Below are 17201 nucleotides of genomic sequence, written 5' to 3'. Positions count from 1 at the left end.
GAGCAGCAGCTCCAAGACGTGCCAGTTTTAGATGTGTGCCACCTAGTGACGTGGAGTGTAAAGAGAATGCTGTGACTCCTGTGCAGCAGGTGATGAGTCACTAGTGGGTGTTTCCACCAGCATGCAGACAGACAGCAATTTGGACTGAATTCCATTGTCAAGCAAACCACATTTTTAAAGGAACAGCAGCCAGCATAGACAAACCGAGCCTATGAAGGCTGTATTTATTAGCTGGTCAAAGCCCTGATGTAGCATTTGTCTGAATCAGGACAGTGTATTTTACATATATTTACAGTAGTCATATGGTATGCTTTGAATTTGAATGTAAATAAAAAATATCTAAATATGTATATATTTATTGCAGATACGGACATTTTAATTTTTAAGATTTATTCTCCCAGATGAACGTCACATGCGCAGCCAGCTAGCATCTTTTTTTTTTTTTTTTTTTTTTCCCGAACTGATTTAATACCAAATGATTCAATACTCAAGTACAAATCTAACCTAGGCTGAAATTTAGTTTTGAATATTGAATGATCACGTTAGCATAAAGCCTCATTGATTCTTTCATACAGTCTAGCACAGCTAGTCTCCTGAACATATTATATTTGAAAATATTCACAAGCACAACTTCTCCAGTCAAAATGAAAGGAATTTGGATTAATACAGGAACAACATTCTTGGCATCTTTTTTTTTTTTTTTTTTTTAACGTAAACATATATACGCTATGTGGACAAAAGTATTGGGACACCTGCTCATTCTTTTCGTTACTGTCTCTACTGTCCAGGAAAGGCCTTCTACTAGATTTTGGAGCATTGCTGTGAGCATTGACGAGAGTGTTAGTTAGGTCAGGATGTTGGATGATCACCACCACACATCATCCCCAACATCCCAACTCATCCCAAAAGTACTGGATGGAGAATTGGATCTTTCCCGAAAACAGTTCCACTGCTCCACAGCTCAGTGCTCGGGGGGTTTTATACCCCTTTATACCACCTAGGCCACGTCTGACCGTAGGCATGGTGCCAGTAAGTTTATGTTTAGGACTTATGAGAGTCCTATTGTTCAGGCCCCTGCAACTCATCCAGAATGCAGCGGCACGGGTCGTCTTTAATGTCCCTAAATTCAGCCATGTCACTCCACTGCTGCGTTCCCTTCACTGGCTTCCTGTAGCTACTGCTCACATCAGATTCAGAACCCTGACTCTGGCCTACAAAGCCAAGAACGGACCAGCCCCTCCGTACTTGATGGCAATGGTCAATAGCGATCCGCACCAAGAGCCCTTCCAGGTTCAAGTACGGCTCGGCTCGATCCACCATCCCTCAAAATCCGCGGAAGACAAGCGTCCAGGCTCTTTTCTGTCCTGGCACCAAAGTGGTGGAACGAGCTTCCCCTGGGTGTCCGAACGGCCGAGTCGCTCACTGTCTTCAAACGCAGACTGAAGACCCTCCTCTTCAGAGAATACTTGGACGATTAGAGGACTATGGTCACCTTATTGTCTTGTGTTTAGTAATGTCTAAGCTTAGAGGGATCCTTTGATTTATTGGTCTATTCAAACTAGCTAAGGCTTTTCTTGGGTAAATAGCAAAGCACTTTGTAAGTCGCTCTGGATAAGAGCGTCTGCTAAATGCCATAAATGTAAATGTATTGTATTGGCAGCATTTCCTACAGGGCCTAGACAAGCTAGGTGTGTGTGGATTTGTGCTACATTAGTAGTAGAAAAGTAGTTGAATGCATTCATTAGAACGGGTGTCCACAAACATTTGGGCATATAGTGTATTTTTAGCACGACTTATTGATAGAAATGTTTGGATCGATTTTTCCTTCTGCATTTAAGGCAGCTTTAGCTCCAGTAAGATATAGTAAGAGGTAAACATGTTGCTTGCATTAACTTCTGGTCTAGAGCTGTGTCTGCCTCTCCGGCTCTGCAGATGGTTGAAGTCAACTACTGCAGCAATATAGTAAAATCAGGCTATGGATGACGTTGTCATGTTGTGTGTTCTGTGTACTTTCTGCATGACCTGGGTTTTTATTTTTTTGTTTTTTTGCGCACTCTGCAGGCGGAGAAAGATTCTGCGAGTTCGGAGCCGTACCTCTGTCTGTCAGACTTCGTGGCTCCACTGCAGAGTGGTGTGCGGGACTATGTTGGGCTCTTTGCAGTCGCTGTATTCGGTGCAGAAGAGCTCAGCCGGGACTTTGAGCGTCAGGCCGATGACTACAGCAGCATCATGGTGAAGGCTCTCACTGACAGACTTGCTGAGGTACAGCATTACTGCTACACTCAAAACATCAACAAGTTAGGCACTAAAAGTTTATTTTACCACCAAAACCTCTCTAAATAACAGTCAAGCATTTCTGCTGAATTAGAATCAGCTCCCTTGCTCAAGTCCAACACCTGAGGGAATAGCGTAACAGTTAACAGTGGGTTAACCAATGGATAACAGTGAATGTGCTACAAAGAGAGATGGCACCGGACAGGTCCAGTATTTCTTTTTTGAGTACTGCTGCACTTTAAAAAGTATATCCATCCAGACAGCTGGTTAGTCTCTGCATCCAAATTGAGGGAATTACGAGTGAAACTGTCTGTCTGAAAAAACTAGCAGGTAGTGATAGTTTGGTTAAAATATTTAAGGCATTAGGGATGTTATTGCGTTGTATCTGAATGTGTTGTATTGCTGACCAGCATGTTAGTTTGGATTAACTTGTGGCTAGAGAGTTAGACTCTCTTATATACATATTATATTTTTATATGTTTTATAAAATTAATCTTATATCTTTACTTCCCTACATGAGCGTCCAAATATCAAACCTTTTTCCAGTGGCGCTACAAGGTTAATGTTACTCACAGGTAGTCTGTTCATTATACAATCTGATTTGTATAAATTTTGTTTTATTTAACCATCATTTTTAACCAAGAAAAGAGGCTTCAAAGTACTATGGTCTGAAAACTTCCGCCATCGCTGGAAAACCATAATTCCGTATCTCTGACGCTGCCCTCTCTCAGTTCGTTAACGACTGGCTAATGTGGTATCTGGTTGGTGATAGGCTTTTGCTGAGGAATTACATGCCCGAGTCCGGAGAGAGCTCTGGGGTTACAGCGAAGAGGGAGATCTGCCAGCCAGTGACCTGCACAAGCTCCGTTATGCTGGGATCCGTCCTGCTGCCGGCTACCCAAGCCAGCCTGACCACACAGAGAAACGCACCATGTGGAGCCTTGCCAGCATACAGGAGAAAACCGGTATGAATCGCCATCTGCTATATGAGCCGCAGCAAATGAAAGGCAGCGTTAGTGAGGCTGCTGAAGAAGGCTAGTAGAGAGCAGTTATGCTGAGTTGACATGTTGGTGTTTGTTCCTGCCTATGTGTGAGGGGATGTTTGCCACCATTTTCTCCTCAAAATCACTTTATACGCACACTGATGTGTCCAGTTGCTTTAATTTGGTTGTGGGTTGTGTTGTCCGCAGCCAGGTTTGCCTGGACTTCTACTGTAAGTGTTCAGTGGCTCTGTTTCTGAAAAAAAAAAAGGTATCCGGTTTATGCCACCATTGCAGTTGACTGCAGAAGTTGAACTTTGCAGAAATTTGAACTTCTGACATGTTCACTGGTGCACTGCCATCACTGTTGCTTCTCTATCATAAAAACATTACATTTCTGGCCTCTGGCAGCTTTCATTATTTCAGGATTGTTTTTTTAATTTATTTATTTATTTTTTTTATTAATTGCAAAATACACAACACTATTGCTATCAAATATTGTGTGTATATATATATATATATATATATATATATATATATATATATATATATATATATGTCAATATCTCCTATATATATATATATATATATATATATATATATATATATATATATATATATATATATATATATATATAGGAGATATTGACATCCAACAACCTGCACATTGCTCCGTTAAGTTGTTGAAGTGTTCTTGTATACGGCTTTTATATTTTGTATACATAAAAATATACATATACAAATGTATACCTTTTTATTAAACATACTGTTTCTGCATAGCAACAGTTCAACATCCTGATTCTTTCTTGTCAGGAATAAATAGAAGAATGTACAAAAATGTGCAAAATCCCTCTTGCAAGTACACTAGCAACATGCTGGTAACCACCTGGAATATCAATGCAACCACTGGGAATAACCGTGACACACCATGATAACCACCTAGATGTTACTTCAGAGAGTATGGCAACGACCTAGCAATTACCCTTAATACCCTACCTAGAAATAACCTAGCAACTACCTCACAACCACCAGGTACCATAACAAGCATATACTTAGGATCACACTCACAGTAACTGGCTTTGCATTTTTATCAGGAAATGCCCTTTTCTAGTAAGCAGTATTCAACACTTGTCGGCTGCCAATTCTCATAAGCCTACAGGAGCTTCATAGTCATGCAGGCCTTCCTTCATGAAAATTTGAGATTCACAGATGTTGCTTCCTGTATTGGCTTTTAAATGATATGTGAGTGGATACACCCAAAATGCAAATGTCTCTGTCTGTGTTTTAGAATTCTTGCCCATCCACAAAAGCAGGGAGTCCCCAGGCTGACCTGTATAGTGAAATGGGTATATTCTGTGCTCACTGTGCTGCAGTCCAGCCTTCTCTCTCGTTGTTTTCTCTAATCAAATGTTTGTAGTTGCTGCTGCTTTGAGTGAGAATAGTATAAAGACTTTCTTTGGCTGAAGCTTAAATACACTCTGCTTTTGTTTCTGTCTCTGTTGTAAGGTATCTGTCTGACTGAATCCCTGGCTATGACCCCTGCTGCTGCTGTTTCTGGACTCTACTTCTCCAACCCCAAATCCAGCTACTTCGCTGTGGGCAAGATCACCAAGGAGCAGGTACCACTTCCCTGTCCAGTCTCCAGATGAAATCTTTTTGTACCTATGCTTAATCAGCACTAGTATAGGACCATAAATACAGTACATATTTTTGTTATTCTATATACTTAAGTTGGTCAATTAAAACAGTAATTATTTAAAATATTTTCTAATATTTCATTTTAATTTCATTTTATTTTCATTTTAATCTTATTTTTTTAAATAATTGTATAGTTATGAGATTTTACCTTTTCCATTTTAGCTTATTAGCTAGAACCTGTTGGGCATTTCAGTGTTGTTGGTGTGGCGCAACAGATAACACCACTACCTGCCAGTGAGCTACCACACTACGTGGGAGACTGGGGTTCGATTCCCAGTCTGGGTGACTCTGCTGTGCTACACCAATAGCGTCCTTGGGCAAGACTCCTAACACTACATTGGCCCACCTCTGTAATACAAGAACCTTGTAAGTCGCTCTGGATAAGAGCGTCTGCTAAATGCCATAAATGTAAATGTAAATGTTGTTTAGTTAGACACCATTATATTGCCCTAAATAATTTGTTAGTACTTCGAAATCTGTACCTCACGCTGACTTGGGTATTATGTAGAACTTTGTTTTGCCTGTCATTTAAAGTTAAAGTACCTTAACATGTTCTACAGTGAAGGCAGGTAGGTTTGAACTGAGCAAATGTTTTGTGTGGTCAGGTAGAAGATTATGCCAGAAGGAAGGAGATTCCTGTGAGTGAGGCAGAGAGATGGCTAGGACCAAACCTGGGCTACGATACCGAGTGAACTGCATCACTGGACTCAGAAACAGAGGCTACATAAGGGAGTCTGAGACGATACAAAAGAAACAAAACGATGAAGAGCTGCTGCTCAGAATGATGTTTAATCCACAGCAAGACGCTACCTGAGTTTGGAGCGTGCTACAGAATGGTTGGGACTGAGGATTTTACTTTAAAGCACCTGTTTTTTAAACTCCGACTTTATGCTAAAAAAGCACCCACCTGTTTACACTACAAGTGCCACAATTTAATTTGTCTTTATTATTAAGAAAAGTCGAAGTTGTTTAAATTTGATGGACTTTAATTGTATTTTTTTAATGTTCTTTTAACTTCTTTTAAATTTTGGTCAAATTTGACAAAATCTGATGTGGATGCCAAGTCATTGTTCTGGAATTTTATAATTTGATGGTTTTAATAAAAGTATATTTTTTGAAAATAAATAATGTAATATTTTTTGCTAAATTATTATATGACACTAAGGCTTAAAATAAGTGTCAGTAAAACAAAATGATAAACACTGTAATTTTGCACTGGATTGAGGGTTTTGTTATTGTAACAGTCTGATCTACTGTTACAATCTACTGACCTACTGTATCATTGGCAGTCATTGTCTAATTCATTTCAAGTACAAAATATTCACCACTGACACCAGAACCACTTCAAAACACCAGCATCTCTTTGCATTATGTGATTCTTTCATTAAAAAAAAAGACAACAGAAATTGTCTAAAATGAGTTGGAATAAAATTCCATTACAATTATGTCACTGTTTTTTCTTATTATTCTTTCTTCTGGTCATGACCATGTTCATTAACCTTTATGATGATGTCATGCCCAATTTTAAGTGCTTAAGGTTCTTTGATCTTGTCAAAGTCTTTAAATATTAAAACATTTACTTTTAAACATAAATACTTGTTTTTGGTTTTTTTTTTTTTTGTTTGTTTTTTTTTTGCTTTATCCTAAGAGTCTTAGTAAAGCGTGTTTTGTTTATTAATTAATTAATTTATTTGTTTGTCAAGTGCTCTGTTATTAATCTGTACTGCTTTTGATTGGTCTCAAGTCTGACTTCAAATGGCACCCCATGAAGCAATTTGACCTTAATAAGCACTTGAAAATCATGTTGAAGCTCCACTGACTGCAGTAGGGAGTGAAATTGCCATTTCAAGCTGTAATACTGCTCCTGCTAATACTGCTGTTGTAGAGCTGCACAAGACTTTTCCCCAGAACTGCATAGCGCGGCATTACTGGATTTGTGAAAAATCGTGTGGTGTTACACTATTGGCTCAGTCGCGTTTCTTTCTTTATCTTTCAGCTTGTCAACAAATGCATGTTTAGAGCTGTCCATAAGGCGGAGCACATCGCATCATTTGTATTAACGACAGTGTTGTGATAGTCAGTTACACTCCCCATCTGTAGGGGGAGCTGAGGAGTACAAAAATGCCTGTTTCTGCATAATGCGGTGTTAAAGCATTACCATGTTTACATTAGACCAAAAGCATGTGTTACTGGAATCGGTTGAACAGCATGAACACGCCATGTTTCATATTAGGCAGCGTTCACAGTTCACAGTCCGACCCGTCCTCTGGTATCTCCCAGACGGTTCCGATTTTTGCTCCAACTTGCAATACATATGGACAGAGGAGAATGGTAGGCTTGCCTTGGAGACAAAAACAACTCATTTGCATAATGCAGTTCAGTGATTAATGAAATGAAATGAACAAATGCATTTTGCTGTCTTCATCTCTGCTGTAAACAAACCCATTTGCTGTAATTGGCCCCAACCTGTATTAGGAATTTTTGGGGTCATTGCTGAGCCTGCATCCATGCGGTCCTCACCAAGGGCCTCACTAATGGTTCAGTGAGAGTACTGTGAGCACCACTCTGAACAACAAAATAAGAAATGGGACATCCTACTGCCTTTGGTCTTTGCAGGCACACGCAAAAAAGGACTGCAGCGCTGCAAGTGCGCCAACTGGGACAGGGCTATTGAGGATCACAGAGGTGAGGGAACACGGGGCTTGGGGAAGATGGATATGCTCCCTTTTGCTGTCTTTGGATGCATGACCTCACATACACACCCCCTCTGACTGCCGCCCCAATCACAGACTGGCCTGGCCTGGGCCGTAAATAATAATCACTGGCCACCACTGGCAGCACACACAGTGTCCGAACATATCCTGGTGCCCTTGCCAACTAGCAAAAATGCCAACAGCTATTTTAAAGAGAATCAGGCCCATCTAAATAAATCTACTGCCTATAGCAGTTTAGCCATTGTCATTCAGGCTGAAGTTATAGGGAGTGTTTAAGCCAGGATTTTCTATTATTATTATTATTTTTTATTTTTTTTTATTTTGGTAAGTCACAATTTAGGACAGCCAATTAGAACAGAGCTCATTTACATATCAGTCTTAAAAGCACACTGACAAAAACAGCCCATTTAATTCTAAAGACAGGTTGGAAAACAGTCATATACAATGACCTGGCTGTTTTTTCGGTGTGTAAACCCACATACATGGGTCTCTAACATCTAACAGACGCCTGTGCTGAGCCACATCATGCTAGGAGTGGTGTGTGGAGGAAGTGTCATGGCCCCACCCTTGGGAGAGCAAGGCTAATTGTGCTCTCTCTGACTGTGGCTGCTGATGGGACATGTCACTATTAACAACAGACAGGTCCGAACCCCAGGTGAGCAAGGCAATGGTGACAGTGGCAAGAGCAGACTCCCTTAGATCAAGAGGTGTGACCCTTGAAAGAAACCAAGACTCAAAAGGGGAACCCATCCTTCACTGGTCAGTGATGTCCACCATGCGTGGGCTAGAAGAGCATACAGCCTTCCAGCATTGGGCTGAGGAGCAGCGGAACAGTACTGTGGAGTGACAGAGCTCCAGCTAATAGATTTGGAGCACTGGTGCAACTTCAGGAGGGGGGTGAAGGATGGGGGTAAGATGTTCTTCTGTGGGGGGGAAGTAGGGTAGGTACAGGTACAGGTGTAGGGTGGCAGGGAAATCAAACCCTATTATACAATCAAATGCAATCAAATCCTCACAGCAAAGTTTCAGCATCAGGTGTACTAGTGTAAAAACTTCCCAAATGAGCAGAGCCGCCCCCCCCCCCCCCCCCCCCTTTGCGTCCATACGCCCTCTCGCCAAACCCTGCACGTGCCAGCTTGTAAGCGACACCTTGACCAATCAAACCCATTCCTGATTGTGGTTCTTCTCTGATCAGGTCCACCAGAGGGCGCTGCGTGCCGAGTCTGTGTCTCTCTCCCACCCTCCCTCTCTCTCTCCCACCCTCCCTCTCTCCCTCTCTCTCTCTCCCTCTCTCTCTCTCTCTCTCTCTCTCTCTCTCTCTCCATCAGTGCCCTCTCTGCGCGCTCTGGCTGGCTGGCTGCAGTTGTGCGGCTCCACCATGGCGGAAGGCGGTGAAGGCGAGGATGAGATCCAGTTCTTACGCACCGTGAGTACCGAGCGCGTGCGTGCGTGCGTGTGACAGTTCGCGTGAGCGTGCGTGTGCGCGTGTGCGGGGCTTCTTCTGCAGACGTGCGGTGTCGTTTTCGTGCGTTCTTTCCTCCCTCGCTCGTGTCAGTGGTGCGCGCACTGCCGGCCGGCTGCCTGGCTGCCTGGCTGCCTGGCTGGTTGGTTGCCTGGCTGGCTGGCTGGCTGACCGGCCGGCCGTGGATCAGCACTGATAAGCTGCAGAATTAGAGCAGCAGCATTCGTTCTCCTTCAGTCTGCAACTACTGTTCACACACACACACACACACACACACACACACTGCGCGTTGTACTGCATCTGCTGCTCTAACCCACCCCAGGTTTGAACCTCGTGAAGGGGCTGTCAGGTGTGTTTGGAGCTGAAAGGCACTAAAATGTGCATTGCAGTGAGGCTGGGGGTGCAGGATTGGGCAACACTGGCCTCAATATTTCACCACAACTGGATCTGGGTGTTGATTTGCCTTGAATGAGAAGATCTGGCAGCTCGTTAATGATCTATAATAGTCCGCTGCTGAGAACTGCATGCATTGAGCAGCTTTCATTGTTGCAGATGACAGTAATGTATGCCTGTGTGTGTGATGTGTATGTGTGTGTGCTGTGAAGTGTGCAGCATGAGCTGATGAGTTGGTGAGTTAGGTGTGTTTGGAGCAGAAGACCCCAAAAATGCATATTGCAGGGATTCATAAGAGCAGGATTGGCCAAACCCAGGCCTAAATACATCACTATAGCTGCTTAATGATCTACAGTAACTGCTGAGATCTGAGATGACAGTAGTGTTGTATGCATGTGATAGTGTGTGCAAGTGTGTGTGAAGCATATGTGTGTGTATGTTAGCGGATGTCTTTAAAGGGTAAGCTCTGTAATGATCCTCAGTGATCTATAATGGTTTAGATAAAGAGCTGCATGCTCTCGCTGTTGCTGAAGACAGTGATGCACAGCTGCATATATATATATGTGTGTGTGTGTGTGTGAGGTGTGTTGGAGTGCAGAAGGAGCTGAAATGTGTGCTGCAGCGAGAACTTTGTGTGGGAGATGCTCACCAGCCTGATGTGAGCTGCGTTACATGACGGTGGGGTGAACTGTTGAATGTGGGTGGTTGTGCTTAATTGCGTTCTGTGAGGTTTATTTCAGTTCTGAGGTGAAGATGTGGGGAACTGCAGTGTTGTGTGTGTGTGTGTGTGTGTGTGTGTGTGTGTGTGTGTTGCATTGCATCAGTCCTGGATATTGAGCTCTGCCGCAGACAGCAGCAGGAGCAGCAGCAGCAGCATGCACTGGGAGAAATGATGTAATGCTGGATGTACATGGAGATGCTCTTACTTAGACATTGCATCCCCCTCAGGGTGTTTCTAAGAGCAGGGTTAAATGTTTGGGCCCACTGGACTGTTGAATGGTAGGCAGGTATTGGGGTCCCATACTTGGATCTGATCAGAACCATCAGTGCATTGGTTACTTCAGCATAGCTGGTGGTGTACATAGATGGTCATTGCTTACTCTCTGAAAAAGCTCTCTTTACTACAAAAACCAAGACAACTTAAAGAACCCTTCTTAAATAGAACCCTGTTTTAGTATTGTATCAAATCTTTGGGCTTATAATGTAGGTTACACAATATATGGCTTGATCTAAACAGATCCATCGGGATGATTAACTGGTTCTTTACATGGTTAAGGGGTTCCTCAGTAGGGTGGAAAACCATCGACCATTTGTAGATGGTTCTTTAGAGATATTCTTTTGAGAATGTGCCTCTATATACAGCACAAAACGTGCCACAACTCATAGCACCCTTCTTCAGTACTATTCAGAACCCTTTGGGATTAGATTGTAGGTTATCCAGTATATCGCTTGGTCAATACAGAACCATGACAACTCAAAGACTCATGAATGCATAAATGGTTCTCTGTCTGGTTAAATGGTTCTTCACTAGGGTTCTTCACTTCGCCTTTTGTAAATGTTTCTTCATAGAACCATTTAACAATATATTTCTAAATAGCACCAACAAGATATCATGGGTGTTACTGTTCCTTCACTTCCCCCACCCCTATTTCCTGACGGTCCCGGGGATCAAACCTGCAGCCTTCCAGTCCCAAGCCACTTCTCTAAACCTTAGACCTTTAGGCTGCAGCAACCCCCACACATCAGAATACGGTGTACTGGACAATTCCTGTAATAGTGATGTCCAGTGAAGCTCTGTAACTGCTCACCAATGTGTTTTTTTTTAATACCACATACAGTATATCATAACTGCAATATGTTCAATTGCCCACAGTCTTTGCATTGCTTAAGCCATTGCAGTCAGTGCCAACCTTGCCCCTTTGCTGGTGTGTTCCCCACAGCCTTGGAGCTACTGTATATCCATTATCTTCACATCACCTTTTTGTGTAGCGGCATCATTATTGATATTGATACGTAGCTAGGAGAGAAGCAGCCAAGAGCACAGCGGCCCTCCCCCTCCTTCCCTCCATCCCTCCCTTGTTCCACTCATCCTGCACCATTACACCTAATGCAGAGTCACAGTGAACCGGCAGCTGAGGGTTCTCTGATGTTGCTCCAGTAGTTCCCCACACAGTCAACATTCTAGTGTTATTCAGCCTTTCAGCCTGATCAGCCTTCCCCAAACAATGTGTGAGGTTGGATGTATGCTAGAGAAGGAAAGCAATAGGAATAGGGATGGAGAATCAATAGGAGAGGCCTGATGTAAGGTGGAAATGCATACACCAGGAAATAGACGCACGCAATATGTCCAGATGTTTGCAGACACCCCTTCCAATGACTGCATTTAGCTACTTTAAGTCACATCCATTGCTGACACAAATGCGTAAATGCCCGCACACAGCTTGTCTAGTCCATGAAGAAAAGGATTTGGCAATAGAATAGGACTCTCTGGAGCAGATGAACATAAACCTGTGGGCATCATGCTGCCCAATGCCAGGTGTGGGCTGGAGGGGCATACAGCCCCCCAGCATTGAGCTGTGGAGCAGTGTAGGTATGTTCTCTGGAATGATGGATGGTGCTCCATCCAATACTTGATTCTGGCATGATTCTGGGAGTTGGGATGTTGAGGATGAGGTGGGGTGGGGTGGTGCTCATCAAACATCCTGACCTCAGTAACGCTCTTGTTGCTGAATGCTATCAAATCCTCACAGCAGTCCTCCAAAAAACCTTTTCTGGACAGTAGAGACAGTTACTTCAACAAAAGCAGAAAAAAAAATATTTGTAATATCCTTGATAGCCAGAATTAGCAGGTGTCCCAATACTTTTGTCCATATAGTCAATGAAGTAAGCTTGTCATCTTGCTGTCAATCTCAAGTTAGGAGCTCCAGTTCAAAGCCACATTTTTTTCCTGCTTCAGCCTGTTTATTTTTCTGTGTAAGCTTTTCCCAGAGTGCCACTGGATTATCTGAATTTCAAGGCCTTTAAGGAGTTTAAATGCTAATATTGCTACATACAAGCTAACATGGCTACGCAGTGAACTGACGTCATAAGCCTATGTTTAGATTGCTGAGTGTATTCCTCTAAAATGTCATTATATGGTATGGACAGACACAGATTCCTGCATGGATTGCGTTGTTTTCCGCTGGAAATCCTCGCAGATTGATTTGAAAAAATGTTTAACATTGGCAGATGAGCTCTGCTTGAAATGTGTCACAACTAGTCACAACCAATCAGAAAAGAGGGTGAGTAGATTTACCCGGATGGGGGACTCAGGGCATTCGGTTGACTCTTTTACTTAAATTGCATATCAATCACTTTCATTCCAGGGCTGCATAAGCTGCAGTATTGCTTTTGTCTGTGATATATGTTACAAAAATAAAAAATACAAGGGTTTGCCCCAGGTGTCAATGATCCAACATGTCATGATATTAATAATCTATTCAGTAAATGTAGTATTGGAGTAAAATAATTGATAAATGGCAGATAAAGTGTGTCTCCGATAGATATGTCATGGAAAATTGTGTGAATTTATAAAAGTAATTTAATATTTCACATCCTGCGATGTGACCATTGCACATATATATGCATATTGTTATAGCAATGCTAACCGATGTATTGAGCAGCCCTATTTCGTACACTTTCATCCAGCCCACAGTTGCTGTGGAATGACGTTAATGACGCTGGATCCGAATCCGGATGTGGCTACAGTTGGCTAGCTTTGTGCTAAAATACTGGTAGAATCCTATTGAAGGGCTAGCAGAAGTTAGCATATTTTTTGTTGACGTTTGTGGCCTGAACTGAAGGCCTAGTTTGCCACTGATGGGTATATACACCGATCAGCCATAGCATTAGTAATACTGAGTAGGCCCACCTTGTGCCACCACAACAGATCTGACCATTCGAGACATAGACTCCACAAGCCCTCTGAAGGCGTTCTGTGGTATCGGGCACCAGGGCCTCCATGGATCGCATCAAAGAGGAGATGCCCATGGCCCTGTTGCTGGTTTACCAGTTGTTCTTTCTTGGGCTACTTTTGGTAGTTACTGATCACTGCATACCAGGAAGACCACATAAGACCTGCCTGATGTTTTGGAGATGCTCTGACCCAGTCGTCTAGCCATCACAGTTTGGCCCTTGTCAAAGTGTCTCATCTGGTGCTAATGTTATGGTTGATCGGTGTATACTCTTTTTATGATAAAAAATAATAATAACAAAATAATGCAAAAAAAAGTAAATATATGTGGTCTTTTCCCTAAAATTGAAAACCCCTTATAAGCTTTTATTAAAATCGCAAAGCCTGTGTAAACAAACAGATTAAAATGTTTCTCCTCTGTAATGAATAAAAAGTCCCAAACATGTACAACCTACCCTTTAAATTGTAATTTAATTAGATGATACATTAGGCAAAATAATAAAATAATTGATTTGTACAAATTAATTGCTTCTGTTATTAACACGAGGTGACAGTACTAATTAAAAAAGTGTGTACTTGGCTACGTCCCTCTGATGATGAATGTTTCTATGCCTACATGTAGTCTGATGAAAACGTCGTGGTTCTCCTCCCTAATACTGTGTGACAGCGATAATTGATGTATCTTTAATGTAGGTCTTTGGAGCACAGGTGTGTGATGTGCATTATAATGAGGGGATAGCTGGCCAGCAGTGTGTGCATGCTGAAGGCCGGTAAAGCCAGATTGTCTGTGTGTGATTAGTGTCACTACCCCTCTCAGGGTAAAATATCTATGTTAAATATCTGCATAGACGATGATACTGCTGACAGTTGAGGAATGGTTGCTTCTATCTGAGTTTTGGATGTCTTTGGACTTGTGCTCATGAAGCGAAGCTGCAATGTTAACAGTCACCATCTCAGCAAAAAAAAAGTATTGCATGTCTAGACTAACGACTGTAGAAAACATGGAAAGTGCAACCACAGGTCTAGCGCCTCTGCTGGCTGGTATGATGTGTTGCGCCACCCATCCCCATATGTCTCGATGACAGAACAGCCCATTTTTCATCTCACTGTCTGTTCATCTCTAGTGTCTAAATCCAACAGTTAGCTTCCCCTGTGCTATATTGGTCTATTTTTTAAAAACCTTATTTTGCTATATCGTAAGAAGGCGGGGTTATACTTAGGAATGAAGTGATTGACAGCCTTGACTGGAAGAGACTGTCTGCGAGACTTGCATTTGAGCTGCCCTTTTACTGTTGAAACATTTCATTAACTGGATAAACTGGGAATCCATGGAAGCAATCCACTTTGCTTCTGTGCTGTAAGCTCAATGAAGGTGGTCTGAGACACACTCAGTGTAGAAGAAGCTCTGGTCTCTACTGCATAGACTCTGGTTGCAAATTTGACAACATGGTGAACAATCTTGGCTTCTTTACAATAGAACGGAAGAAAAATACCACAGCGTCCATGTTTTCTATAGTCATTGTTATAGACTGTTAGCATTGTGATGGCAATTCTGCAACCTTAGCATTGTGCTACTATGGACTGTGGCTGTCTTTGTGGGTCAGCACCTTTATTCAGAGCTAATGCCTTGTACTCTCTCTCAATTCTCAGATGTTCACCTGAAGGAGTCCAAGAGCGTTCTTCAATACATCCTCAATGAACCCAATCATATCACTGCCCTGAGTGTGTTCAGTGATCCCATTGAGGCTGTCCAATGCCCAATGGTTTTCTCTATGAGACTGGACCTTCTTGATCAGTTAGCTTAGCTTCTATGTCAGCCTGGTGTCATAGCAGGCGTTTAAGTAACATAGCCACTACTCCAAGCTTTGTTTCTGCCTGAGCTAATCTGTAAGTTTCCTTGCTCAGTTGCTCCGAGATCATTCCGGATGCTTCTCAGGCTAACTTTCCAGATTTCCATGTTGTCCTTGGCTTGGGGATCTGCTCTGACTTCTTTGTGTTGTGTGATTTTCAGTGTTTTTAAAGGTAGGCGTGATGGCCCACAGCTCCTAACAGCCCCTATATCCATTTTTCTGGAATATCCATTTTTCAGGGATTTTAATCACTGTTTAATTGGGGTTGTTTTACAAGAATACCGGGAGTACCAGCCATTCTTACCATGCTCCAACCAGACCTCTAACTGGGAATGTCTCAGGCCTCTTGCCCATTCATGTCCATGTTAATGTTGAGTATCTACTAATGGTGAGTGTGATTTTGTAGCTTACATATCTACAGTTCATGTTCATGAACATTAATCACTCATATTTTGGCCTTGTTGCAGTGTTGAGATCTTTCCCAGTGTTTTCTGCTTTTCCTGTGACCCGTGTAACCTTACTGTACTCTCAAAAGTTTACCTTGTCTTATGATAGCGCTGTGGACCCTACTGAAAGCAAATCTGTCACTACAGCATTGGGAAACACTGCCATTGCAGATATTGCAAGTGACTGTTGGGCTGTTCTCATTTTCCATGTAAAATAAATCCACGCTGGGGACATTATCTAAAACTCGCTGACTCTAAACTGTGCATAATGTCTGGTTGCATCACTTCTGTGACAGTAGTGTGAATGAAGTCGAGTAGTGTTTGCCTGAACATAAGCTCACAATTGGATTTGGTTGAATAAAGACAATACTGGGCCATTATACAGGAATACGCCTTAATTAGCTCTGATACTGATATTTGTACCTGGATCAAAACACCCCTAACTGTAACACTAAATCAGTGGTGAGCGATTATGTTTAACATTTGATAGTAAAACAACAAATGTGTTCTCAATGTTCAGCCAAAATGTGTGTGTTGTGTGTGTCAGCTCCTCTAGTAAGCAGGATGCTGCTGCTTTGTCAGAAGTGTTGGTAGTCATGGCAAGTCTAATGACGTTTTTACTCTTGTTGCTAGTGGCCTCTATTATGCAATGCCGGAGTTGATATCTGTAGAGAGTGGGCGTCCGTCATAACCTCACAAAAGAAAGTGTCCCTGCAGCATATAGTGAATAGTGCAGAATAGTGCACTACATAATACGCAGGGCATCTACAGTTCTGGACACAAGCCAACAAGGAAATGCTACAAACCTGGTAGGGCATCAACTATGCAGTGAATTGTGCATAGTTTTGGACACTGCCCATAATAGTGCACTGTATAGTGAACAGGTCATAATACTGGACACGACACAAAACAGTGCACTATATAGTAATCGGGGCATAGTTTTAGACACAGCCCACATTAGTGCACTGTATAGTGAGCAAAGCACAAAATAGTGCACCACAAACTTCATACGGCATTTACCACACGGTGCATTGTGCATTGCTTTGAATACAGCCCAAACTAGTGCACTGTATAGTGAACAGGTCATAGTTTTGGACACAGCCCAACAAAAGTGCACAATATAGAGATTTGGGCATAGAACTAGGCATAGCCCAATATAGTTCACTATGTAGTAAGCAGAGTGTTGTACTGGACATAGCCCATTATAGTGTATGATATAGAGAGTGGGTCATAAGATTAGATATAGCCCAGAGTAGTGCACTATATAGTGAGCAGAGTGTAGTATTGGACATAGCCCAGAATAGTGCATAATACATAGAGTGGGTCATGAGACTAGATATAGCCCAAATTAGTACACTGCAGAATGAACAGGTCATAGATTTGGACATAGCCCAACAAAAGGGCACAATATAGAGAGTTGCTCATAGAACTA

General features: G+C 42.3%; 2 protein-coding genes across 24 annotated transcripts in view; both read left to right on the top strand.

The window, feature by feature from the left end:
- Window positions 1-6393, top strand: part of mtr (5-methyltetrahydrofolate-homocysteine methyltransferase) — a 32056-nt gene extending 25663 nt beyond the window's left edge. Inside the window, exons 30-33 of the mRNA XM_072667723.1 lie at window positions 2062-2262; window positions 3047-3239; window positions 4761-4873; window positions 5558-6393. Coding sequence (XP_072523824.1) covers window positions 2062-2262; window positions 3047-3239; window positions 4761-4873; window positions 5558-5644 — 594 coding nt within the window. The 3' untranslated portion in view covers window positions 5645-6393. The remainder of the gene's footprint in view (window positions 1-2061; window positions 2263-3046; window positions 3240-4760; window positions 4874-5557) is intronic.
- Window positions 6394-9024: 2631 nt separating this feature from the next.
- Window positions 9025-17201, top strand: part of ryr2a (ryanodine receptor 2a (cardiac)) — a 256694-nt gene continuing 248517 nt past the window's right edge. For all 23 annotated transcript variants that reach the window (XM_072666833.1, XM_072666821.1, XM_072666832.1 and 20 more), the window contains exon 1: window positions 9025-9092. In XM_072666833.1, coding sequence (XP_072522934.1) covers window positions 9045-9092 — 48 coding nt within the window. In that variant the 5' untranslated portion in view covers window positions 9025-9044. The remainder of the gene's footprint in view (window positions 9093-17201) is intronic.

This window comes from Salminus brasiliensis, chromosome 22 (assembly GCF_030463535.1).
Source record: "Salminus brasiliensis chromosome 22, fSalBra1.hap2, whole genome shotgun sequence".
Classification (NCBI taxonomy): domain Eukaryota; kingdom Metazoa; phylum Chordata; class Actinopteri; order Characiformes; family Bryconidae; genus Salminus; species Salminus brasiliensis.
This window is presented reverse-complemented; position numbering and strand designations above follow the sequence as displayed.